Source organism: Erythrolamprus reginae, chromosome 1, assembly GCF_031021105.1.
Source record: "Erythrolamprus reginae isolate rEryReg1 chromosome 1, rEryReg1.hap1, whole genome shotgun sequence".
Lineage (NCBI taxonomy): Eukaryota > Metazoa > Chordata > Lepidosauria > Squamata > Dipsadidae > Erythrolamprus > Erythrolamprus reginae.
Window position 1 is genome coordinate 220,285,640 of NC_091950.1, and position 27,028 is coordinate 220,312,667.

General features: G+C 41.4%; 1 protein-coding gene across 6 annotated transcripts in view; it reads left to right on the forward strand.

Annotated features, from left to right (window-relative positions):
• LOC139156524 (histone deacetylase 4) overlaps positions 1 to 27,028 on the forward strand; it is an 815,291-nt gene that overhangs the window by 347,596 nt on the left and 440,667 nt on the right. For 5 of the 6 annotated variants that reach the window (XR_011557327.1, XM_070732257.1, XM_070732261.1 and 2 more), the window contains one exon: positions 10,608 to 10,728. Coding sequence is in view for 5 of the 6 variants with exons in the window: in XM_070732257.1 (XP_070588358.1) it covers positions 10,608 to 10,728 (121 nt within the window). In the remaining variant the exon portion in view is untranslated. The remainder of the gene's footprint in view (positions 1 to 10,607; positions 10,729 to 27,028) is intronic. The other variant, XM_070732259.1, reaches the window with a different exon arrangement.

Consider the following 27,028-nt stretch of genomic DNA (forward strand, 5'->3'; position numbering starts at 1 on the left):
AGTGTTGCCTTTGTCATGGTCAGACCATTTCCTACTACGGCTTGACTTCCTGGCTCCAATCCTTCCCCGCAGGGAGGCGGAACCAATTAAGATGTTCCGCCCCAGACGCCTGATGGACCCAGAGGGCTTTCAGACGGCGCTTGGGGTTATTCCAGAGGCACTCGTCCACAGTTCAGCGGAGTCTCTTGCGGAGGCCTGGAACAAGGCTGCAGCGGAGGCTCTTGACCGGATTGCGCCTTTGCGACCTCTCCGTGGCGCTAGACCCCGTAGAGCTCCATGGTTCAACGAGGAGCTCCGGGAGTTGAAACGCCAAAAGAGACGTCTAGAGAAGCGATGGAGGAAGAGTAAGTCCGAATCTGATCGAACACTTGTAAGAGCTTTTATTAAGACTTACAAAGTGGCGCTCAAGGCGGCAAGATGCGCGTACCATGCCGCCTTGATTGCATCAGCAGAATCCCGCCCGGCCGCTCTGTTTAGGGTGACCCGCTCCCTTCTTAACCAGGGGGGAGTTGGGGAGCCCTTGCAGAGCAGTGCCGAGGATTTTAACACGTTTTTCGCTGATAAAATCGCCCAGATCCGGGCTGACCTCGACTCCAATTGGAAAACAGAGTTGACTGACAATGAGTCAGTCGAGGTGACTGGGGCACGTACTTGTCCACCTGTCTGGGAAGAGTTTGATCTGGTGACACCTGATGAAGTGGACAAGGCCATTGGAGCTGTGAGTTCCGCCACCTGCTTACTGGATCCGTGTCCCTCCTGGCTGATCTCGGCCAGCAGGGAGGTGACACGGAGCTGGGTCCAGAAGATTACCAACGCTTCCTTGGGGAGGGGAGTTTTTCCATCACTCTATAAAGAGGCGCTCGTGCGCACCCTCCTCAAGAAGCCTTCCCTGGACCCAGCCGTACTTAACAACTATCGTCCAGTCTCCAACCTTCCCTTTATGGGGAAGGTTGTCGAGAAGGTGGTGGCACTCCAGCTCCAACGGACCTTGGAAGAAGCTGATTATCTAGGTCCCCAGCAGTCGGGTTTCAGGCCCGGTTACAGCACGGAAACTGCTTTGGTCGCGTTGATGGATGATCTCTGGCGGGCCCGGGACAGGGGTTTATCCTCTGTCCTGGTGCTTCTTGACCTCTCAGCGGCTTTCGATACCATCGACCATGGTATCCTTCTGCACCGGCTGGAGGGGTTGGGGGTGGGAGGCACTGTTCTCCAGTGGTTCTCCTCCTACCTCTCCGGTCGGTCACAGTCGGTGTTAGTGGGGGGTCAGAGGTCGACTCCGAGGTTTCTCCCTTGTGGGGTGCCTCAGGGGTCGGTCCTCTCCCCCCTGCTATTTAATATCTACATGAAACCGCTGGGTGAGATCATCCAAGGGCATGGGGTGAGGTATCATCAGTACGCTGATGATACCCAGCTTTACATCTCCACCCCATGTCCAGTCAATGAAGCAGTGGAAGTGATGTGCCGGTGTCTGGAGGCTGTTGGGGCCTGGATGGGTGTCAACAGACTCAAACTCAACCCGGATAAGACGGAGTGGCTGTGGGTTTTGCCTCCCAAGGACAATTCCATCTGTCCGTCCATTACCCTGGGGGGGGAATCCTTGACCCCCTCGGAGAGGGTCCGCAACTTGGGCGTCCTCCTCGATCCACAGCTCACATTAGAGAACCATCTTTCAGCTGTGGCGAGGGGGGCGTTTGCCCAGGTTCGCCTGGTGCACCAGTTGCGGCCCTATCTGGACCGGGACTCATTGCTCACAGTCACTCATGCCCTCATCACCTCGAGGTTCGACTACTGTAATGCTCTTTACATGGGGCTACCTTTGAAAAGTGTTCGGAAACTTCAGATCGTGCAGAATGCAGCTGCGAGAGCAGTCATGGGCCTACCTAGGTATGCCCATGTTTCAACATCACTCCGCAGCTTGCATTGGCTGCCGATCAATTTCCGGTCACAATTCAAAGTGTTGGTCATGACCTTTAAAGCCCTTCATGGCACTGGACCAGAATATCTCCGAGACCGCCTTCTACCGCACGAATCCCAGCGACCAATTAGGTCCCACAGAGTGGGCCTTCTCCGGGTCCCGTCAACTAAACAATGTCGGTTGGCGGGCCCCAGGGAAAGAGCCTTCTCTGTGGTGGCCCCGACTCTCTGGAACCAACTCCCCCCAGAGATTAGAACTGCCCCTACTCTCCCTGCCTTCCGTAAACTTCTTAAAACCCACCTTTGTCGTCAGGCATGGGGGAGCTGAAACACCTCCCCCGGGCATGCACATTTTATGTATGGGATGTTTGAGGGTATGCTTGTTAACAAAATGGGGTTCTTTTAAAAGTTTTAAATTATATTTGGATTTGTTACAAACTGTTATGTTATGCTGTGAGCCGCCCAGAGTCTGCGGAGAGGGGCGGCATACAAATCTAAATAAATAAATAAAATAAATAAATAAAAGAGGTCGAGATATATGTCAACATTTGGGCTGACCACAACCCTGTGGTAGTTCATATGAGAACTAAAAATAATCAGGTTAATTGGCGGATGAACAGAAATATTTTGAAAGATAAGAAATATAAGGATTGGATTGAAAAAGAATTAAAAATATTTTTTGAAATTAATAAAAATTTAGATACTACTCCACAAAACCTATGGGACACAGCTAAAGCATACATTAGAGGACTAACGATATCTTACACAGCAAAATATAACAAGGAAAATAAAATAAAATATGAACAACTAATAAATGAATTAAAACAATTAAAATCTTTATCACAACAACATATAATGAATAGAAATTTGAAAACAGAAATGAGCGTAATTAAACATAAAATTAGATTGATAGAACAAAATCAAATAACTGAAAAAATAAAAAGAGCTAAACAACATTATTTTGAACATGCGAACAAACCAGGCAGATGGTTAGCATATAAACTTAGAAAACAGAGGCAATCAAAACTTATTTAAAAACTAGAGGATAACGATGGATTAATAAAATATGATACAGAAGGAAAAGCAGATATTGTGAATAATCTTTTTTTAAAGAACTATATACAAAAGATAATATCAGTGAAGATGAAGTTTTTAACTACTTAGAACATTCAAAATTACCACAGATAACGGAAGACCAACAGAATACTATGGATGGACCAATAACAATGGAAGAACTCCTAACAATAAATAAAAAACAAAAAAATTACAAAGCCACTGGCCCAGATGCTATATCGGCAGAATGGTATAAGATAGAAAATGAAACAATAAGAAATAATATGTTAGAAATTTTCAATGAATGTAGACTTGAGGGCAAAATTCCCAAATCTTGGTCAGAATCATTAATAACTTTAATTCATGTGTGAAAGAACTCCCAATGCCCCCTCCCCATCCCACTTCTGGGGACCCACAAGACGAATGAAGGAGGGGTGAAAAGAGGCATGGGTCCCCAAAGTGGGGGGGGGGCAGGGGGCTTTGTGGGAAAAAATTGGGAAGGCTAATGATCCTTTCCTTTTTGCAGAGAGAGAGAGAGGTCTGTTCATACTCTGGGCATCTAGACGATCCCATGCCTTCTTCTCCGTTCATGTGTAGAGCTTTGGGAGCTCTTTCACACACACACACACACACACACACACACACACACACAGAGAGAGAGAGAGAGACACACACATGATCAGCAGCAATGAACTTTTGTTTTCAACAAAGCTAAACTCCAATGGTTATCCCATCAATAGATATGGAATCAAAATCACCAAGTACAGAATTTAGTTATAAAAAAAGGAGCATCTGGTAAGCTGTTCCTATATCTCCTTGAAATGCTAATTGTTTTAGGAAACTCCTGTTTCTTTGGTGTGATATATGGTAAAGGGGTCATGAGGTCTATTGCCCCAACTAAATGTGACCCGGTATGCCAATTTGTAGAATGATAACTCCTATCTTTTCCTCACTCTTTTGTTAATTCCTGTTTCTTTGAAGATGAGGAGCTTTTTCACACACACACACAAACACACATACACACACACAGACATGTTTGTCTTTGGGTTGCGCTCACCCGTTCTGGTGTGTTGAAAAATGTACAACATTAACACTTGATTTCAAATGGAAGCAATGAACACTCACACTTTGGAATGAGTTTGTCCTTTTTATTCATCATGCTTCTTGCCCAATCTGTGAGTTTTGAGTTAGTAAATCCTGCCCATAGAGTAAACCCACCAGGGACTATCCTTTCCTGAAATCCTTAGCCCACCTGTATCCTCCCAACCACCCAGACCGCATGTCCCAAGGAAAGAGAGGAGGGAGGGGGAAGAACCAATGTGTACCTTATTTCAAAAGAAGTCCCTGCACCCCCTCCTCTTTTCCTCTCCCCTCTTTCCAAGAAGAGTCATAAAGGGTCCCCAGACAGCAACCAGCCTTCACTTCTATCCATTGCTGTTGATAATGTGTGTGTGTGTGTCTGTGAGCTCCCAAAGCCCCCAAACACTTTGGGGACTCTCCACATGAACGCAGAAGAAGGCATGGGATCATCTAGATGCCCAGATTATGAACAGACCTCTCTCTCTCTCTCTCTTCAAACAGGAAAGGATCATTAGCCTCCCCATGTTTTTCCCCACAAAGCCTCCTGCCCCCCCACTTTGGGGACCCATGCCTCTTTTCACCCCTCCTTCATTCGTCTTGAGGGTTACCAGAAGTGGGAGAGGGAGGGAGCTTTGGGAGCAGTATGTTCCCCCTGCCAATTTAGCAGGTTAGAATTTGTCAAATGTGTATGGGTGGAAGGAGAGGGTGGGACTGGATGACCACCAAGGTCCCTTCCAACTCTTGTTAAATGTGTATGGATGGAGGGCAGAGGTGGACCCTACCCCCATGTCTCGGGCCTCCAAATTTTTGCCTCTTTTGACACTTCCTTTTGTCATAAATGCTCCACGCATCGTAAAAATTCCACAGATTAGCAGGAGGAGCATGTCATAAAGGGGCCCCAGACAGCAACCAGCCTTTACTTCTGTCCTTTGATACCTAGCAGTCTCTCCCAACCCTCTTTTGAGAGGACTGCTCTGATTGGGTTCCCAAATTAGGTTTTAAAGGATTAGCTTGTTGTGAGGCAAGGAGTTCCACCAGCCAATTTAGCAGCCCAAGAATTTGACCGGAAGACCAACTATCCTGCTTGAGCTGGGGGTCAGACTAGATGGCCTCTGCGGTCCCCTCCATTCTCCTGCTTGAGCTGGGGGTCAGACTAGATGGCTACCGAGGTCCCTTCCCTCTCTATCATTCTGTAAGTCTCTTGAATGAGAAGGGGGGTCAGACTAGATGGCCACCGAGGTCCCTTCCCTCTCTATCATTCTGTAAGTCTCCTGAATGAGAAGGAGGGTGAGACTAGATGGCCACTGAGGTCCCTTCCCTCTCTATCACTCTGTAAGTCTCCTGAATGAGAAGGGGGGGGTCAGACTAGATGGCCACCAAGGTCCCTTCCCTCTCTATCATTCTGTAAGTCTCCTGAATGAGAAGGGGGTCAGACTAGATGGCCACTGAGTTCCCTTCCCTCTCTATCATTCTGTAAGTCTCCTGAATAAGAAGGTGGGTCAAGTCAGACTAGATGGCCACCAAGGTCCCTTCCCTCTCTATCACTCTGCAAGTCACCTGAATGAGAATGTGGGGTCAGACTAGATGGCCACTGAGTTCCCTTTCCTCTCTATCATTCTGTAAGTCTCCTGAATGAGAAGGAGGTCAGACTAGATGGACACCAAGGTCCCTTCCCTTTCTATCATTCTGTAAGTCTCCTGAATGAGAAGGGGAGTCAGGTCAGACTGGATGGCAACCAAGGTCCCTTTCCTCTCTATCATTCTGTAAGTCTCCTGAATGAAAAGGGGGGTCAGGTCAGACTAGATGGCAACCAAGGTCCCTTCCCTCTCTATCATTCTGTAAGTCTCCTGAATGAGAAGGTGGGTCAGACTAGATGGCCACTGAGTTCCCTTTCCTCTCTATCATTAAATGTGTGTGTGTTTGTGTATGAAAGAGCAAACTGTCCCATTCTTTCCTTCCAAAAGTAGCATTTTGTAACAACCATTCTGATTGAATGGTGGCGAAGTGTCCCATGTGGCCAAAAGGCTGTGGCTGAATTTGGATTTTTTTTGGCCAAAGGGCTGGGGCCAAGATCTAGGGGCCTTTGGGCGAGGAAGTGAAGGCAGCGGCCGAGGAGCTGCTGCGGAGGAAAGAGCTTCATCCAACTGGCGGAGGCAAAAGGTCCCATTCCCTCACCAGAGTGTCTTCATGCTGCACCTACAGATCTGTGTCTGCACAATCTACCATTTTAATATGTTCCGAGATTCAACTTTTTTGTGGGATTGAGTCCTGTTGGCACAAACCCACCTTGACAGCATTATCAGACTTTTCGATTCATATTTTGACAACACTGTGGGGCTAAAAAACAAACTATCCAACACATAGTAGCAGTGTGTCAAAACAGAACTTGAAATGAAACTTAGAACTAAGGAAAAATTTCCTGACAGAACAATTAATCAGTGGAACAACTTGCCCCCACAAGTTGTAAATGCTCCAAGACTGAAAGTTTGTAAAAAGAGATTGGATAACCATTTGTCTGGTGTAGTGTTTCCTGCCTAAGCTGCGAATTGGACTAGAAGACATCCAAGGTCGCTTCCAACTCTGTTATTCTATTTCTATTTCAGTTGAGAAGAACTTCAAAAGTTTTCTGCTGTGAATGGAGATTTTGCTGATTTCTTGGGTGCAACAAATGAAATAAAAAATATATTTGCAGCTTAGATATTTGTAATCTTCCTACCTTGTTTCCCCGATAGTAAGACACCCCCGATTGTAAGACGTATCGGGGGTTTCAGGGGGGTCGGCTAATATAAGCCGTACCCCGAAAGTAAGACATATGTCTTACTTTCGGGGAAACACGGGGGTATTGCCGCCTCCCTCTCATCTAGCTGTCTTGCCGCAGTTGGAGCTCCCGCTCGTGCCGCAGCCAGAGCCGCGCCGCTTCGGCCAGGGCCGCCGCCTCGCCCGCCGGGTGGCCCAAGCTCTGGGCGCAGCGCGCCATCGCCAGCTGGCACCAGGCTGCGTAAGGGAGACTCTCCTGGGCGCGCAGCTCCCACGCCAGCACCGCGAACTGCTCCAACACCTCCAACACGTTGGGCTTGCGCAGGAAGCGCTTGCGGAGCTTAGACGACACCAGTCGGTAGCGCGTCAGGAAGTCGCCGCTTCGGCCAGGGCCGCCGCCTCGCCCGCCGGGTGGCCCAAGCTCTGGGCGCAGTGTGCCACCGCCAGCTGGCACCAGGCTGCGTAAGGGAGACTCTCCTGGGCGCGCAGCTCCCACGCCAGCACCGCGAACTGCTCCAACGCCTCCAACACGTTGGGCTTGCGCAGGAAGCGCTTGCGGAGCTTAGATGACACCAGCCGGTAGCGCGTCAGGAAGTCGTCGCTTCGGCCAGGGCCGCCGCCTCGCCCGCCGGGTGGCCCAAGCTCTGGGCGCAGCGCGCCACCGCCAGCTGGCACCAGGCTGCGTAAGGGAGACTCTCCTGGGCGCGCAGCTCCCTCACCAGCACCGCGAACTGCTCGTCAGGAAGTCGCCGCCGGCTCCGGCGCCCGAGGAGGCCTCGCCCGGGCCGAAGCCCGAAGACGAGCCAGCCCCGGTGCCCGGGACAATATAAGACATACCCCGAAAGTAAGACATAGTGGGGCTTTTGGGGATAAAAAGAAAGTAAGACACTATCTTACTTTCGGGGAAACACGGTATTAAGATTTCAGATTTTATGTTCTATGTTTTGTATTTCATTCTGTTCCTTTTTGTTAAAATATTTAAATAATAAACCACAGTAAAAACATTGTGAAGATTATGATACTGTTGTCAGATTTCTTTCATTACTTTCCATACTTTATTAACCATTTTTTCTTTGGCATTGTTCTTATACTTTATAGGTCCCTCCTGTCTATTGCTGTAAGACACCAGCTCTGAGGGGATATTGTTCTTGTCTTTTCTAGTTTGATAAGGGCAGTTGGGCAGTTTGAAAATGATCAGCCATGTTTTCAATTTCATTCATGTATTTAAAAGCCACCGCTTTGTGTTACCAAATTAATCAAACTTTACAGTGTCAACTATGGATATTTATTGTAAGAAATATAGGAACAGACCTTCTAACTCTTGAATTCTGCAACATTGAATGTTTATAATTGACAAACATTCTGCTACTAACATAATTTTTACGTAGGCATTTTTAAAGAGATATTAACATATTACTGTATATACTCGAGTATAAGCCGAGTTTTTCAGTCCAAAAAATGGGCTGAAAAACACAACTTCGGCTTATACTCTGGTCATTGACAAAGTCACCACAAGAGGGCGCCATTGCTTGAGCCAGAGCGAGGAGGCACCAGCTTTTTTCCCCTTTCGCACGCCGTAGGAGCTGTGGGAGGGGTGGGGCTGGTGCCTCCTCTCCCTGGCTCAAGCAAAGGAGCCAGCCAAGTGCTCCAACTGAGGGGAAAAAAGCAATGGGAAGCCGGTGAGGTCATGTGTGTGTGTGTGTGTGTGTGTGCGTGTGTGTGCCCCCTCTCCCCCCCACCGTGAAAAAAGCCAGCTACCTCTTTGAAGGAGTGGGTGTGTGGCCAAAGTGCCTCCTTTTTTCCCTTGCTGAAACCGGGAGGCTTTTTTTTTTACTCCTTGCTCCCTCCCTGTGTGTATTTGTCAACAAATAAACCCTATCTGAGTCGGCAGGAGGGAGGAAGCCTTAGAGCAGCTTGGGGGTGGGGGTGTGAATGAAAGGGAAGCCAAGGCAACAAAGAAAAAGGGGGAGGATGAATTTTAGAGTGTGTGTGTGTGCATGCCCCCTCTCCCCCCCACCGTGAAAAAAGCCAGCTACCTCTTTGAAGGAGTGGGTGTGTGGCCAGAGTGCTTCCTTTTTTCCCTTGCTGAAACCGGGAGGCTTTTTTTTTACTACCTCTGTGTATTTGTCAACAGGTTTACCGTAACTATTCCTTGCTCTCTCTGCATTGCCCTTAGTTGGATTGCCCTGCTGTCAGATTCTCCTCCCCCTCCTTTGAAAGGATTTAAACTGTTTAAAAAATGGTATTTTGTGGTAGTTGCTATCCTTGCTTGGATAGGAACTAATAAGGCAAGAGCTAGACAGGAATTCCTAAAGTGTGTTTGTGGATCTTTAAAAGTTGCCTTTTAGGTTTAGGTTTAGGTTTATTGGATTTATATGCCGCCCCTCTCCGCAAACTCGGGGCGGCCCACTTTTATAAAGTGGGTTTGAGAGCAAGTTTCAATTAACAAGTATGAGGGGAAGCATTTTACATATTTTAAAAATGAGTTTGATTCTTAATAGGACCTGCATATTTAGGATACAAAACCACAAGAGCTGTCTGTGTTTTGCAAGTTTTGCTTGTCTCACTAGTCTGTCTGTCTGTCTGTCTGTCTGTCTGTCATCTATCTACCTACCTACCTACCTATCATCTACCTACCTACCTATCTATCTGGTTTTCTATGCTGATAACCTCACAGCAGCTAATGCTGAAGCTCTGTTTGGATATACAGATTTATTTATTTGTTTGTTTGTTTGTTTGTTTGTTTGTTTGTTTGTTTGTTTGTTTATTTATTTATTTAATTGGATCTGTATGCTGCCCCTCTCCAAGGACTCAGGGTGGCTCACAGCATATATAAAAACAGAACAATAATGTAAATCCAATTAATGATGAGATGATGAGAAGGAATCCTGTTTTAAATTTACAGAGCTAGTTTACTGGTTTTCTTTAAAATAAATATTCTAAAACATGTAATCTTCTGATGTTTCAATTAATGTAATTTTATTGGTTTCCATTTTTATAAGTTACCAGTAGCCACTGCATTTTCTAACCTCGGCTTATACTCGGGTCAATAAGTTTTCCCAGGGTTTTTTGAGGCAAAACTGGTGCCTCGGCTTATACTCGGGTTGGCTTATACTCGAGTATATACGGTATATACAATTGGTATAACATTCTATATACAATTGGTCACTTAATGACCATTTAAAGATACCACAGATCCCTCGCTCCAAAAGCTACATATGAACCTCTTCAAACTTAGGGCAGCTGCAGCTCCCCCATGCTTGTTCACCTTTCCAACCTATCACAGGAATGCTACAGGAATACAGGAAATTATGTTTCTAAATCAGAAATGTAACAAAAGAGAGAATTCAAATTAAAATTCATTCCTGCTTTACATGCCGTGTTTTCTATTTAATAAACCAAATTATTTATATAATAATATATAGAATTGCTCAAATAAAATGAAAAAATGAATTATTTTTATGTCAGATTTTTTCTGTACATAAGCTGATGTGACAAAAAATAGATATGTAGAAATCCTCCATTTTATGAATACTTAAAAGCTAAATAACTTCTGTAGCTGTTGTTCTGTATAATTTTATTCCTGAAATTTTACTGAACTGATCTTCTGTTTATAGAAAGAAGATAAATATAATTATCTATTTTCAAGTACTGGCTCTAATTCTGTATCCCTTTTCACATTATAAAAATATTATTGACAGATTATAATATTGGAAAGGTTAAAAATTTCAGACAACTCTTTGAGGCTTAATTCATCAGTTTTATGTAATTCTATCTATTTTTTTGTTTGTTTGGTATTTTAGGTGCTGTAGCAAGTACAGAAGTAAAAATGAAATTGCAAGAATTTGTTTTAAATAAAAAAAAGGCTTTGGCTCAGCGAAATCTCAACCACTGCATTTCCAATGATCCTCGTTTCTGGTACGGGTAAGCATTCTTATCACTATCCTAGATTTCCCATCCTTCTTGCAAATGGATAATAGATGACAAATTAGGGTTCTATTTTATGAATACTGCAATTTTAAAAGACAATTGAGCTCAGAAGTAATGTGTGCAGTTTAAATAAAATACATCCTTAGCTTTTTGAGGAGATGGGATGATAATATGATATTGACTTGATTAAAATGTACTGTGTTTCCTTGAAAATAAGACCCAACCCCGAAAACAAGCCCTAGCTTAAAAATATAAGCCCTACCCCAAAAATAAGCCGGGGGGGGGTTGGGCATGGCCAGCACGAGAGGCAGTGAGCTTGAGGTGGCTAATGGTGTTCATCAGCAGCCCACCGGCCCCTTGGCACAGAACAAATACCATTAAGTCCAAGCGTGGAGGCAGAGGTTGGGGGGAAGAGAAAACAGGCATGCTGTGTGGCTGCCTGACTCAAATGAGACTTGTAGGAGACTTGCACAGTGGCACTACCAGCAGGCAGAAGCATGGGGATAGAGGAGTCAGGAAGGTGGTGATTCTGAAGCCCTGCATGTCTGTCTGTTCGCCGCAGCTACAGGCAAGCTGAGAGATGGTGGGACAGAGCACATTGGGATCACCTTTGCCAGTGCCTGGCTCTGCTGTGCACTTTTCGCCTAAAGGGAGACAAATCTTTGTGTGCATACAAAGGGGACACTTTGAAACGGAGCTTCAAACCATTCCCTTTTCAAACCCACAAAGCTTTGAGTCTACATCATTTTTCCATCTGAGCAAAAAGTGTTTGTTCATTTATGGGTTGCTTGGGAATGGAGTAAATTTGCTTCATTCCCAAGTGCCACATAGGCAACCAAAGACTTTTCATCTGGATGAAGAAATGGTGGGAACTCAAAGCTTTGCGTGCTTGCAAAGGGGATGATTTGAAATGGAGCTAATTACTCTATTTCAAAGTGTCCCTTTTGCAAGCAGACAAAGCTTCGTCTCCCTCTGTGAGAAAAATGTTTGGGCAGATACCACTGACCCTAATCTCTCTGTTCCACTGTCTACTTGCCTGTAGCCTCAACCAGGGCCAAGCTCTCGCCACACTCCAGCCTTTATCTGCCCTGCCAGGAGGCCAAAGAGCCCTGGCAAGGCATTACAACTGAGAAGTATTCCAGCAGTAGCTGGGTCAGCAAGCAGATTGGGTGGAGATCATGCCATGCCAAGAGCTTGGCACATTGCAGCTGTGGGCAAGCGTACAGTGGGACGGAGAGAGAAGGGCCAGCAGTAGCTGCATTCCCTCTCCTCTGGAGCCCTGCATTATGCACCTCCTGTACTTAAAAAAAATAAGTCCTCTCCCAAAATAAGCCCCAGTGCTTATTTTCAAGCCCAAAAGAAAATAAGACCCAGTCTTATTTTCAGGGAAACACATCAGATAATGAATGGCCAAAGATGGAAAATTACTACTATAAAAGATAAGAATATTTTAATATAATAATTCATAAAACTTTTACAATATTGTATCTTATAGAATTGATGTCACAAAGTAAGAAAAACAAATACCATTTACTTGAGCAATCTGTAGTCAGAATTGAGAAAGTAAAAGCAGTTCAAGTATTTCTGTAGACATGTCATTACAGCACATCTCAGTTGTCTCAACTTTTTCATCACCATTCCAAGAGGGCAGTTATTCTAATGGTAAGAAGGAAAGCACAGTGAGTTCAAAGTAAGGACTCTTCTGTGAGCAAACACTGATAACAGTTGTACCTCTACCTAAGAACACCTCTACTTAAGAACTTTTCAAGATAAGAACTGGGTGTTCAATATTTTTTTGCCTCTTCTTAAGAACCATTTTCTACTTAAGAACCCGAGCCCAGAAAATTTTCCCGGGAAATTTGCGAGCAGCACAAAGGCCCGACCAGTTTCCTGCCATTCCCTCTTTAATCCTGGCCATCTTGGGCTTTTCTAGGTGGCCAGAGGAGGCTTTCGGTGGCGCTTAAGGAGGCTTTGGCACTGCAGAGCGAACGGAGCGTTTTTCTTTCTCTGGGCGCTTGGAGAGGGAATAAATCACTTCGCTGTGGTGATTCCCTCGCTCTGCCTCCCATACACCCGGCACGAAGTTGCCTCCCGGAGCATTTGGGCGTGGAAAGGCAAAAGGGGGTGCTTCGCCCCAGCTGGATCAACTGAGCTTCAGCCAAACTGAAGAGTCACCACAGTGAAGGAAAGGCGCCGGCTACAAAGCGAGCGAGAGGAGAGGGGAGACCTTCAGCATGGGAAGAAGGAGGAAGCAGGTATCAGCAGCAGCAGCCGCCGCCGCCTTTTGGTCAAAGGAGCGGGTGGCTCCTCCCTCTCGTCCGCCTGGGTTTCTCTCTCTGGTGCAGTGTATGGGAGGCAGCTTCGCGCCAGGTATATGGGAGGCGCGTGGTCCTCCTTGCCACCTCAGAGTCCCTCTTTTTTTCAGCCTTAAAGTTTTGGATTTTTTTGATTCCCCTCACCTCACCTTCTTCCTTTGGCAGCGACTGTCTTCCTCCTCTTCTTCCTCCTCCTCCCACCCAAATTTTGAGCTTTTATTTCTTTTCTAATGGGTTTGCACACATTATTTGCTTTTGCACTGATTCCTATGGAAAAAATTGCTTCTATTTACAAACTTTTCTACTTAAGAACCTGGTCACGGAACGAATTAAGTTCTTAAGCAGAGTACAGACTTTGTAGCAGTTTTGACTATCAATCTGTACTTTCTGATTTTTGATCAGGAAAGTTTGGAGAATCGTTTAAATTATTGTTCTATATTATGCTAGGAGTACCCAATATTTATAGGATTTTTTAATTCAGGAGGAATTCAGTTATTTTTTTTTTCAATTTTTTATTAATTTTCATAAAACAAACAGGTACATACAAACAATAAAAATAAAGTGGGGGTGTATTTCCCCCGCTTCTTTTGAAAGTATACATTCAAATATAGAAAAAGAATACATAGTTAAATATATGTTAACTATTAAAAAAAAGGTTAGTAAATTTGAGTTAAAGTTTTACAAATCTTGAATACAATATAAATGTTAGATAAGATTAGTATAGCATAATCGTGAAAAAATACCTTTAATGTAATCCTAATTACTATGGTAAAATAATATCAAACCATCAAACCAAACATTTAAACTAATTTCAACTATTATACATAACAAATCTTAATATGTTACTTATACTTATGCATGCACTACTATGTCATAACCGTCAAAAAATACATTTGAAGTAGTATTAATATTGTTATCACCTAGGTAAAAGCAAATGCAGAAAATTAACTGGAAATAAATATATATGTCTTATTTTTTCTTATCTATCCATTTATAAACATTGTTCCATGTTTCATAAAATTTAGTATCTTCTTGATCGTTTAATCTTCTTGTCATCATGTCCATTTCAGCGCAATCTAATATTTTAGCTATAACCTCTTCTTCCTTGGGGATTTCCTCCCCTTTCCAATTTTGCGCATATATTATTCTAGCCGCGGTTAATATATGTATAATTAAATAAAGAATTTCTTTCTTGTAGGTCTGATTTGTAACACCTAGTAAGTAAAATTCCGGGGTATTATCTATATCTTGCTTTATTATTTCTTTTAATATTTTCTCAATCATCTTCCAATATATTTTAGCTTTACCACATGTCCACCATTGATGGTAATAAGTTCCTATATCCTTCTTACATTTCCAGCATATTGGGGATGTTTTGGGAAACATTTTTGCTATCCTATTTGGTGGGAGGTGCCATCTATAGAACATTTTAATTTGATTTTCTTTTAATGAAACTGATTTAGTCATTTTCCAGTTATTAATCCACACTTTCTCCCATGTATCTATGTCTATTTCCTTGCCAATATTTCTACACCATCTTATCATAGTATCTTTTAAAGTCAGCTCTATATTTTTATGAGCAATGAGTAGTTTATACATTTTCCCTATCATTTTTATTGAATTGGTGGTAATTAAAGTACTTAAAGGATTCTTACTTTTATTAAAAATGTAAAGAGTTTTATCCTTCTGGTATCTAGATCGGATCTGGGCATAGTGCCACCAGTCTATTATTATCCCTTCTTCTTGTAGTTCATTTCTAGATTTAAGCCTCATCTGATCATTTAGTAATTCTTTATATCTATACGTTATTTTCTTGTCCTTTATGGACTTTGGATGCGTTATTGCTTCTAAAGGAGCTAGCCATTCTGGGATATTTAAAAAGTGATTTTTCTTTATGTCTTTCCAGACTTCTAGTAGATATTTCCTTAATGTGTGCCTTTTAAAATTTGAATGGTTTTTATCTTTATCATACCATAAAAATGCGTGCCATCCAAGCATTAAATCGTGTCCTTCTAAGTTAAGTATTCTTTTGTTATCTAGGATTATCCACTCTCTAAGCCATGTTAATGCGGCAGCCTGATAATATAGTTTCCAATTTGGAAGGCCAAATCCTCCTCTTTCTTTAATATCTTCTAAGCAATTGATTTTTATCCTTGCTTTTTTCCCTTGCCATATGAATTTTTTAACTAGGCTTGTTAAAGTTTTTAAAAAGATTCCCCCTGGATTTATTGGTATTACCTGAAAAAGAAATAAAACCTTGGGTAAAATATTCATCTTAATTGTTGCAATTCTTCCTAAAAAAGATATTTTCAGATTATTCCACATTGCTAAGTCTTTTTTAATTTCTGCTAATAATTTTATATAATTGTCATTTTTTTATGTTATTGTTTTCGCTGTTAAGTTTATTCCTAAGTATTTTACTTTTTTTACAGTCTTTATTCCAGAGATACTTTCTAATTTAGTTTCTTGTGTTTTATTCATATTTTTAGTCAAAAAATGTGTTTTACTTTTATTTATCTTTAAACCTGCTACCTTTCCATATTGTTCAATGGCTTGCAGTAAAGTAGGAACTGTTGTTGTCGGTTCTTCAATTATGAACATTAGATCATCTGCAAAGGCCTGGACTTTATAAGTTTCTTCTCCTACGGTTAAACCTTTTATTTTAGGGTCAGCTCTTATTTTAATTAATAAGGTTTCAAGAGTCATGATAAATAACAATGACAACCTTGACGAACACCCTTATTTATATCAAGTGTTGGTAATTGATTATTGTTCAATATTATGTTCGTTGTTTGTTTTGAGTATATAGTATCTATTAGGTTAACAAATTTTGGGCCAAATCTCATTTTATTTAATTGCATTTTTATGAATATCCAATTAACGTTGTCAAAGGCCTTTTGAGCATCTTGAAACATTAAAGATGCCATCTTGTCTGAGTGTTGTTCATAATACTCTAGTGTATTTATTACGGTTCTAAGATTATTTTTAATTTGTCTCCCTGGTAGAAACCCATTTTGGTCTTGGTGTATTATTCCATTTATAACTCTTTTGAGTCTCTCTGCATAAATGGCAATAAATATCTTATAGTCTACATTTAATAACGATATAGGCCTATAGTTTTTAATTTTTTCTGGATCTGTGCCCTGTTTATGTATTAAAGTTGTCAGTGATTCTGACCAAGATTTGGGAATTTTACCCTCAAGTCTACATAAATTGAAGGTTTCTAACATGTGGTTTCTTATTGTTTCATTTTCTATCTTATACCATTCTGCGGGTATGGCATCTGGGCCTGTGGCCTTGTTGCTTTTTTGTTTTTTAATTGTTGTTAGGAGTTCTTCCATTGTTATTGGTCCATCCATGGTGGCCTGTTGGTCTTCTGTTATTTGTGGTAATTTTGAAGCTTTTAAATAGTCAAAAACTTCATCTTCGGTAACATGATCTTTAGCATATAGTTCTTTATAAAAATTATACACAATGTCTGCCTTACCTTCTGTATCATATTTTATTATACCGTCCTTATCTTCTAGTTTTTGGATTAATTTTGATTGGGTCTGTTTTCTAAGTTTATATGGTAGCCATCTGCCAGCTTTATTTGCGTATTCAAAATATTGTTGCTTTGCTCTTTTGATCTTTTCAGTTAATTGGTTTTGTTCTATAACTCTAATTTTATGTTTAATTACATTTATTTCTGTCTTTAAATCTCTGTTCTTAGTGTGTTGCTGCGATAAGGATTCTAATTGTTTTAATTCATTTATTAATTGTAGATATTCTAATTTCTTTTCCTTGTTATATTTTGCTGTATAAGATATTGTTAAGCCTCTTATATACGCTTTAACTGTGTCCCATAAATTCTGTGGAGTAGTGTCTGATGTTTTATTAATTTCAAAAAATATTTTTAGTTCCTTTTCAATCCAATCCTTGTATTTCTTATCATTTAATATATATCTATTCATCCGCCAGTTGTTCTGTTTATTATTCATCATCATAGAGACCACTATTGGGTTGTGATCAGCCCATGTATTTACGTCTATCTCAATCTCTCTTATTTGTTCTGCAACCGTTTTTGGTGCCCATAGCATGTCAATTCTCGTCCAAATTTTATGAGGGTTGGAGTAGAAGGTATATTGTCTTTTATAAGGGTGTCTTTCCCTCCAAATGTCACTTAGTAATAATTCCGCTTTCATTTTTTGGAAAGTACTAGGTAGCAAATTCCTTCTTGTTTTTTTACCTTTTTCCCTTTTTTTATTACCTCCCCCTCCTGAATGGTCTAATTGTCTATTTGCAATAGCATTGAAGTCACCTATTATCAGTACATTATCAATAGCTAGATCTATTATTATTTGATGTAAATTTTTATAAAATGTCATTTGGTCTTCATTGGGGGCATAGATAGAAACAACCACTAGAGGTCTAGGTTCAATATCAACTTGTACAATCAATATCCTACCCTCTTTATCCTTATATATTTGTTTGGAATTTATAGAATTCTTAACATACATCACTACACCTCTTTTTTTTTGGTCCGCTAATGCAGCGTACATTTTTCCAATTTTGGGATTCAACAGTAATTTTTGGTTATTTTTTTTAATATGAACTTCTTGTAATATTGCAATCTGGGCATTTTGATTTCTAATTTTAGAAAAGATTTGTTTCCTTTTTCTTGGTTCATTAAGTCCATTGACATTTACGGAAAAGATTTTTAAATCTTTATTTGTTGTCATTTAGTGGGTTTTTTGGTTTCTCGCTGAGGTTGAACTCTTCTAGCACCTTGGTCCTGCTCTATTACTTGAGCAGTAGCCCCCAGATCTTCTTCTTGCTGAGTTGGTAATTCTTCCCCTGGTTGCTGTTGAGCTGGTTGTAGTTGGACCACTTGTTGCTTACTTGTGTGATCAAAGTGGCTGATGCCACTCTTTTCAAAAAAGTACATAGCTTGTTCTACGTTTTCCAGTTTGTACCTTGTAGAACGCCATGTCAGAGAAAGTCCTTGTGGAATAAGCCAATGATAAGTGATGTTTTCTTTGATCAAAATTTTAGTTAAAAAGTGATAGTCTCTTCTGCTTTCTCTGACGCTTCTTGGAACTTGTTTTAGTATCTTTATGTCTACTCCGTGATGTTGGGGCTGGGAGTTTCTTGAATAGTGGAGTATCTCATCTCGCAACGCTTTTCTTGTAAACTTAATGTGTATCTCTCTTGGGAGGTTGTGTCGACGGATATAGCTATTCGAGATTCTGTATACTTCATCGATTTCTTTCAGTAAAGCTGTGGGGTCCTCTTGGAGTATACCTCCAATAGTTTCCGCCATAGTCATTTTTAAATCTTCATCTTTTTCCTCTTTTATATTCTGAAATCGAAGTCCGTACGAAGCTCGTTGCATCTCCAGCTGAATGATTGATTCATCATATCTTCTGTATCTTTCATCAGCTCTCCCTTCGAGGTAGTCCATTCTTTTCTCATTTTTGTCAGATTGCTCTTCAACTTTTTTGACTCGTTCATCACTTTCTTGAAGTGTTTGTTGAATCTGCTTTATCTGGTCTTTCATCTCACCCATGTCGGCTTTCAATTGGGCCATCTCCACTTTGAATTCTGCCAAGTCGGCTTTTATGGCTTCTCTTTGTTGTGTTGCATCCTCTTTTATGGCCTCTCTTTGTTGAGTGGCGTCTTCTTGTGATTTAAACATAAAGTCCTTCAAAGTATTTAAAGTCTCATGTAAAGTTGCAAAATTAGACTGCATTATTTTGTCTTTGTCTTTATCTTTGGTGGACATGGTTAACACCTGGTGCGAGGGAGAAGAATGCGGTGACACTTGTGGAGAAAGAGTAGTTGGTGTAGTTTGTTTTTTTCCTGTTTTAACAAGGGTTGAGGTACTGGACATTGTCAAATTAGAATCCACTATTTCAAATTTAGATTAGTTTCAATTTATATGTAGTAAAAAAGAAAAAAATTGCTATAAATTCCAAATCTGTTCAATGTATTTTGTTAAAAAGAAAATTCCCTTATAATATAACTATACCAATTCAGTACCAATTCAATTAATAACAGAATTCAAAAAATATTATTATTATTATTATTATTATTTTTTAAAAAATATTCAATGCCACAGAAAGAAAAAACAAGTGTTAAGTTTTGCGAATAAGAAAGAAGTAAAAGTTAAAAATAAGTGGTGTGATGGGAAGGCCAAAAATAAAAGAAGGAAAAAAATATCAGCTATATATAGAAAACAGAAAGAAAAACATAGGAGGGAAAGGTTTGAGAAGAGGGAAAGAGAGGGAGAGAGGAAAAAAGTAAAAGTTATTAAGAAAAGGTGAAAGGAATTATTCAAAGGGGAAAGAGAAAAAAAAAAAAGGAGGTACTGTTTTAATTCAACTAATTAGAATAGAGCAGGAACCCAAGGCTTGTTAACAATGCATATAGTTCAAGCTAAACTTCTTTTAATAATAACAATGCACAAGGAATAGAGAAAAAAAGAAAGTCAAAGGAAAGTCAGGAAAAGAAAAATGGTTATTCAAAAGACACAATAACAATATTATATACTTATATTCTTCTTATAGATCCTGTAATTTTGCTAGAGAGTAAAGATGGAAATCCAAGTCTCAGAGGATAGAGTTGTATTTGATTTCAGTTCCAAGTTCAAAGAAAAAGACAAATTAAAAGCTTTCTTGTATTCAAAATGAAGGCAGTTTATTTTCCAAGTTCAAGGCAGGAACAAAGAGACAAATCCCAAGATGGAGTCAAGTTAAGTTCCGTGCAGCAGGGCAGATGTTAAAGAAAAATTCTCAACAAATAATCCAAAAGGAGTCAGCAGATAATCCAAAAAGGCTCAGCAAGTAATCCAAATAGGTTAATCCAATAGTAGGTAATCCAAGAAAAAAAAGATTTCAATCTCTTCTAAATTCCATTTATTTCATAGTTATTGAATTATTTCATGTTGTGAAAAAGAGCAACAAGAAAGGAAAAAAGGCAGCAAGACTGTGTTCCTCCGCTTTCAAAATTTAAACCCAGAACATTATGATTTTAACAGTCTATCAAAACCAAATTCTAATCATCACTAGTAATTTCCTTTAGCAGTTAGAATTTTCTAAATAGTCATGTCAAATTTAAGCTATTTTATTAAACCATAGGGTCAAGAAATTATTTTGTAGGTTCCAAAGTTCACGTTCAAAATGGAAAAGTAAAAGTGAAAAAATTAGATCCGGCTGTTATTTGCGGATGAGTTCAAACAGGGAAAAACTTTCACTTTCGCCCTGAAGAAAAAAAGACTTTTACTTAAAGCTTTCACGATCTTCTGCTTTTAAACACGAAACACAATGGAAATTTTTTACCTTAGGTCCTTTCTCTGCTGTATTCTTTTTCAATCAAAATATTTTGTACTTTCACTTCTTGGATTTTTTCTTCTTCCCGCTGGGTGAGGGGAGAAAGCGCTGGCCGGTCCTCTTAAGCAAAGAGGAGCGGTTCTCCCGTCTCCGAAGCTGCGGGGCGAACCGCTGCCTCCGGAGTCCTGGCGATGGGTCCTCGGGCAGAGGAGAGCCCCCTGTTCATGGATCGGGCCATCCGGGCCCGATCCGATCGCAAATGCGACCTTCGGAGGGGGTAGAAGGGATCGCCTGGCAGAGCCCTGCCAGAAACGTCCCGCCGCGATCTCCTCCAAACCGGAAGTCCTCTCTCCCTCCCTCTCTCTTTCTCTCCCCCTTTCCCTCTCTCTTTCTCTCTCTCCCTCTCTTGCTATCTCTCCCCCCCTCTCCCTCTCTCTTTCTCCCCCCCTCTCCCCCCTTTCCCTCTCTCTTTCTCTCCCCCCTCTCCCCCCTTTCCCTCTCTCTCTCTCTCCCTCTCTTGCTATCTCTCCCCCCTCTCCCACTCTCTTTCTCCCTCTCCCTCTCTTTCTCTCTCTCCCCCTCTCTCTTTCTCTCTCTCTCCCCCTCTTTCTCTCTCTTCTTCTCACTTTCTCTCTCTTGTTTTCTTTCTGTCTCTTTTGCTTTCTCTCTCTCTCACTCTTTCTCTCTTTTTTTCTTTCTCACGCTCTTTCTTTCTTTTGTTCTCTCTCTCTTGCTATCTCTTTCTCTCCCCCCTTTCTCTCACTCTCTCTTTCTCACTTTCTCTCTATCTTGCTGTCTGTTGCTCTCACTCACTCTCGTTCTCTCTCCGTTCTTCTCAGCGGTGACGCGTGCACGCCCTGCCCGCCTCACCTTTGCCGGGCTCTCAGCAAGGGGGTTGCAGGAGAGGCGGGGCCGGCGAAGGTGATATTCAATGTCGGGGGCACTCGGGCGGTTGCGCGCGCTCCCTATCTCCCTGCTAGCCCACTCGGAATATTCAAAATAAGAAAAACCTTCGCCGGCAAAGGCTTTTCTTATTTTGAATATTCCGAGTGGGCTAGCAGGGAGATAGGGAGCGCGCGCAACCGCCCGTGCGCCCCCGACATTGAAGACCTCCGCTGAGAAAAACCTTTGCCGGCATTTCCTCTCGGCGTCAAGGAGGCTCAGCGGCGGGCGGAGAGAGGGAAGGGGGGCAGCGGCATCCCTCCTGGCCTTGGCGGGCCGCCCGACCCTCCCCACCTCCTGCAAATGCGGCGGGCGGCGGGGGGAGAGCGAGGAGCCGGTTCTGGCGGGCGCGGGGCTTGGCTGGCTGGCTGGCGGGGGGAGCACCGCTGGTGGTGCGGAGGGAGACCCTCCTCCGGGAGGGAGGGGGCCAGGCAGCAGCTAGCCAGCCAGCCGGCGGGATGGCGCTTCCGAGTTCGCAGCCTCCCCCCCCTCCCTGCCTGCATCTTCGCTCCATAAGACGGGGCTGATTTTTCTTCCTACTTTGGGAGGAAAAAACCTGCGTCTTATGGAGCGAAAAATACTGTATATGTAATTTTCTGGTGCACTTTCAACTTTGACTGTAGATTTTGACTGTAGAATTTGACTGTAGAATTTGTAGATGGTCTACCATGTCCTTTTGCTTGACTATTAAAATTTAGTTTTCCTGTTGACTCACCAATGTGTGCATAACTTCCACCCTCCATATTTTGCAGTATGCCTTCTCGAACCAGAAGCTGCCCATCTCCTGTCGACTTGCCCCTACAGATCAGTTTAAAAGCTGCTCTGAAACCTTTTTAATATTAATCGCCAGCAGTCTGGTTCCATTATGGTTCAAGTGCAACCCGTCCCTTTTGTACAGATGTGGCTTGTCCCAAAATGTTTCCCAGTTCCTAATGAATCTAAAACCTTCCTCTCGACACCACTGCCTCATCCATGCATTGAAGCTCCTGAGCTCTGCCTGTCTAGCTGGCCCTGCGCGTGGAACAGGTAGCATTTCTGAGAATGCAACCTTGGGGATCCTGGACTTTAATCTTCTACCTAGCAACCTAAATTTGGCTTCCAGGACCTTCTGCTTAGCTTTCCCAATGTCATTGGTACCGACATGTACCACAACTTTTGGCTCCACCCCAGTACTATCTATCAGCCTGCCTAGATGCCCCGTGATATCCGCAACCTTTGCACCCGGCAGGCAGTTTACCATGCGGTGAACACTTCCATCGTTTTTAATTTTAGGGCATGACCACCACATATGATAACAAGTTCCTTCCTTTTCCTGACATTTTCATCATTTAGGGTCCATGTTTTTGTACATTTTTGCTAATCTCGCAGGCGGAAGATGTCACCTGTAGAACATTTTATATAAATTTTCTTTATAAGATGTCGCTTTTGTGAGTTTATAATTGCAGGTCCAAATTTTCTCCCATTGGTCCAAATTTATACTGTATCCAAAATTCCTTCCCCAGCTGATCATACATCCCTTGACAATTTCTACTTCCATTTTATAGTTTAATAAATACTTATATATTGTAGTTATGAATTTTCTTCCTGGTTCCAATAGTATCTTATCCGAATTCCATTCTTTTTTTCACAATTCCTTCTTTCTGTTTATCTTCACTAAATTTGGATTTAATTTGATAGTACGTCCACCAGTCTAGGGTTATGCCTTTTTGTTTAATGGTTTCAAATCTTTTAAGTTACCCTGAGCATCCAGTATTTCTTCATACCTTAGTATTTTCTGTAGGTTTATTACCTTTGGATATATGAGAGCCTCCATACTGGAGATCCATACAGGTATTTCTTTATAATGGCGGGATTTAATTTTTAACCAGATTTTATGAAGGGATTCTCTAATTTTATGGTTATAGAAGTATGAGTGTACTTTGTGTTTCCCATACCATAAAAGGCTGTGCCAACCTGTTCGCAGTTCATGTCCTTCTAAAGTTAATAGTTTGACATTTTTTAATGTTATCTACTCAGTGATCCACTGTAATCCTGCTTCTTGGTAGTATAATTCTATGTCTGGTACTCCGAATCCTCCTTGCCGTCTATTATCTTGCAAGTCTTTTAATCTTACTCTCCCTTTTTTCTTTACCCAGATTGTTCTGTCGGGCTCTCTGGTAGGAGCCTCCCGAAAATTCAAGGGTACAAATTGCAGACACACACACGTTTGAAAATTCAAAACAATGTTATTTATCACAATGTTCTTTATCACAAAACTAAGCACTCTTTTTGTATTGCAAAGAGCACTCGTCCCAAAACAATCGGGTAGTCTGTACAATTTCCCTTAAGCAGTCATTAGGTACTTAGCTAGCAGCTGTGAAGAAACTTCACACCTCTTCTTCTTCCAATGAAGTGAGACACACACACACACACACGTTGCTCTGCTGTGGTTTCAAAGGCGTGGAAAATCAACAAACAGAGTCCAGAAAACAGCAACACACGATTCCTGAAGAACTGCGATCAGATACTCTTTCACAACGGCCAAACCCACACGCTGCTATTTATAGCAGCAGCCCTAATTACTGGAGCCCCACCCAACCACAGGTGGCCTCATTTTGTCTTGTAATAATACTTCACATGTGTGGATGTGTCATTAATTCTTGTTCAGAATCCAAGGATAATACAGATCATTGATCTCCTCCTGGGCTGTCTGCCAAACTCCTCTCTTCCCTGTCACTCATGCTTCCTTGGTCAGAGGAGACTTCATCGGCAGATTCCATCGGGAGCAAAACAGGCCTGCGGCATGTGGATGTCTCCCCCATATCCACCTGCACATTCCTTGGGGCAGGAGCTGGGCCAGAGCTAACCACAACACAGATGAACCTCATTATCATTTTATTTAAATCTTGGAAATATTTTTGGTCTAATTTGATTTGAATGCTTTGAAATAAATACAAATATTTTGGGAAGTATGGACATTTTAATAGCTGACATTCTTCCCAATAATGAAATCGGGAGTTTATTCCAATTCTCTAATTTCTTAGCTATTTGTTTGCTTAATGTCATGTAGTTATCCATTTTTAATGTTGTACTTCTGTCAGGCCACCTGACACAATAACAGCGATAGGGATACGGGAGGAGTGAGAGAGAGTGAGAGAGAGATTGGCACCACGACACATTCTTCGTGCAGAGCCCCAGATCGACTGAACAAGGAAGAAGCCAGCATTCCCTTTCCCGTATTGATACATGTGATGCACTTGTAGGTGTGGGGTTGTGAAAATGAACTTTAACCTAAATAATTACGGAAGTGAATTTCAGTGCTGGTATTTCACGGCAAGAATCCAGACATGGCTCTGATAATAAATGGAACTTTCTATGTTTACGCAGTAGTGGATTGGGATTTATTTCTCAGATGCTAGCTGGTTCGCTGACATAGATACCAGTACTCAATCTCTCTTAATCTTCAATGAATGGAAATGAAAGAATTAACCTAATGAAGGAATTTGCCACCACCACCCCTAGAGGATCTGGCCGGAATCCAGCTATTCAGAGATACGGGGGGGGGGGGGGGGGAGGAGCTCCTGCATTAGAGAAAGAGGTCTGGCTGAGATGAGGAAGCCAAATGCAATTTATTCTCCGGAGTTTGGATGGGGGAAGTGCCAGTGGATTCCTGAAAGTCCCCTTCCCTATGGGGTCCTGAAGTTACCTTTTTACACTGCAGCAGCAAATAATGCAGCTTTCCATGCTCAACCATCCCATCCTCTCAGTGTATTAAGATGGAGAAGAGGTTTCCGATTGCACAAAGAGAATTTCCATGTAAAGAATTCTCAACTCTCACTCCCCCCTTGTTTGGCTACGTCTCAAATTACAATGAGCCAGCTGCAGTGTAAAGCTGAGATTGGAATGCAGAGGTGAAGCTGGCCTGAACTGCTTTCTGAATTGCAATACGAGGGGGGCACCTAGTGGGAAAGGGTAGAAACACAGCCAGTGGAAAATTTCCAGATTTTCCATTTAAAGCTATTGGGCAACCCTGTGAAGGTTTTTGTGGCTGCTTTCCAGAAAATTGCATGCAATTTGAGGGGGGGGGGAAACCCCATTTGATCCATATGTTCAAAAGTGCCCTTGACCCAGAATTGAGAAAGGCTTGCGAGAGGCAGGGGGGAGGAAACTGGACTATTCAAGATTGGTACGCCAACGTGGTCACTGCGGAGAGGGGCGGCATACAAATCTAAATAATAAATAAAATAAAATAATAATAATTCCTGCTGAGAAGGAACCTCCCCCCCCCCATGCACCTGATAATTTTTTAGACATTGCTTTTCCCCTTGCCAGCTGGCGCCTCCTTGCTCAGGGGCGAAGAGGGGAACAAAATGCTATTGATGTGACCAGAATGGGCATAAGGAGACCGACTGCTTGATGCCCCTCTCTCCCCCTAAACCCAAGCCATGCCAAGTAGCAGAAAGGGAATCTGAAGAAGCCCCTCTGCAGGGATGCTGGGCCTTTCAAACACCAGAGTTGTGGGCTCCTGAGGATCTTTTTTTTAAAAAAAATATTTTTTATTATTTTCAAAAAAGGACAAACAAAGACATACAACATTGAACATTTAAGGAGCTGCCATTGCTCCGCTTATCGTAGAAGTCTATCTAATACAGAATATAAAAAACTCTAACTATTACCAGATCTAAGCAGAAATACCACACTTGTGAATTACATTATTATTAAATTTAATTCTATGTTTTTAAGATTAAAATTATTGATTAAATTTCTTTATGTTTTAAAAAGTGATATACTTGTGTATATATATATATATAAAGAGCAATAAACAAATTATTAGTAATACAAAAAGAAGATAACATAAGCTATTTTTTTTTCCAATATTTTTTTTATTAATTTTCTTAAAATTGACACACAGACTTACAAACATTCAACACAAAATGTGGGGATGTATCTTCCCCGCTTTTCTCAAAAGTATAAATGCAGATACAGAAAAAGGAATACATAGTTAAATACATAATTCAATACTACTAATACAAACATAAGCACTTCTAAGTTAGTTATAATATAAACTATTTAATTCTATCTTATAATTTTTCGAATAGTCATTGATTCTTGTATATTTAATTTTTAGTACTATTTTTAACATTCCACCAATCATATACTTTATCCCAAATTTTGTAAAATTCTGTTTAGGTTTGATTGTTCAAACGTTTAGTCATCATGTCTAATTCTGCACATTCTATATTTTTTTTAAATACCTCAGTGTCTTTCGGTATCGTCTTTTCTTTCCATTTCTGTGCGAATACTATTCGTGTATTATTAAATAGTAAATTTCTTTTTTATACTTTATATTTGAAATACCCAATAAGAAAAATTCAGGAGATTTTTTAATCTTCTCCTTTGTTATTTCATTTATCCAATTCTCTACTTTATTCCAAAATATTTTTGTCTCAGAACAGGTCCACCATGCATGGTAATATGTGCCAACTTCTTTTTTGCATTTCCAACAAATAGGCGATACAGATGGAAACATTTTAGAAATTCTATATGGTGGAAGGTGCCATGTATAAAACATCTTAATTTGATTTTCTTTAAAAGAGATTTATTTTGTTATTTTCCAATTATACATCCATATCTTTTCCCAAGTATCTAAATTGATCTCTTTACCAAAATTTTTGCACCAACTGATCATATTATCTTTCAATATCCAACCAATCGTTCTATGGTTTAGTAAATATTTATAAACATTTC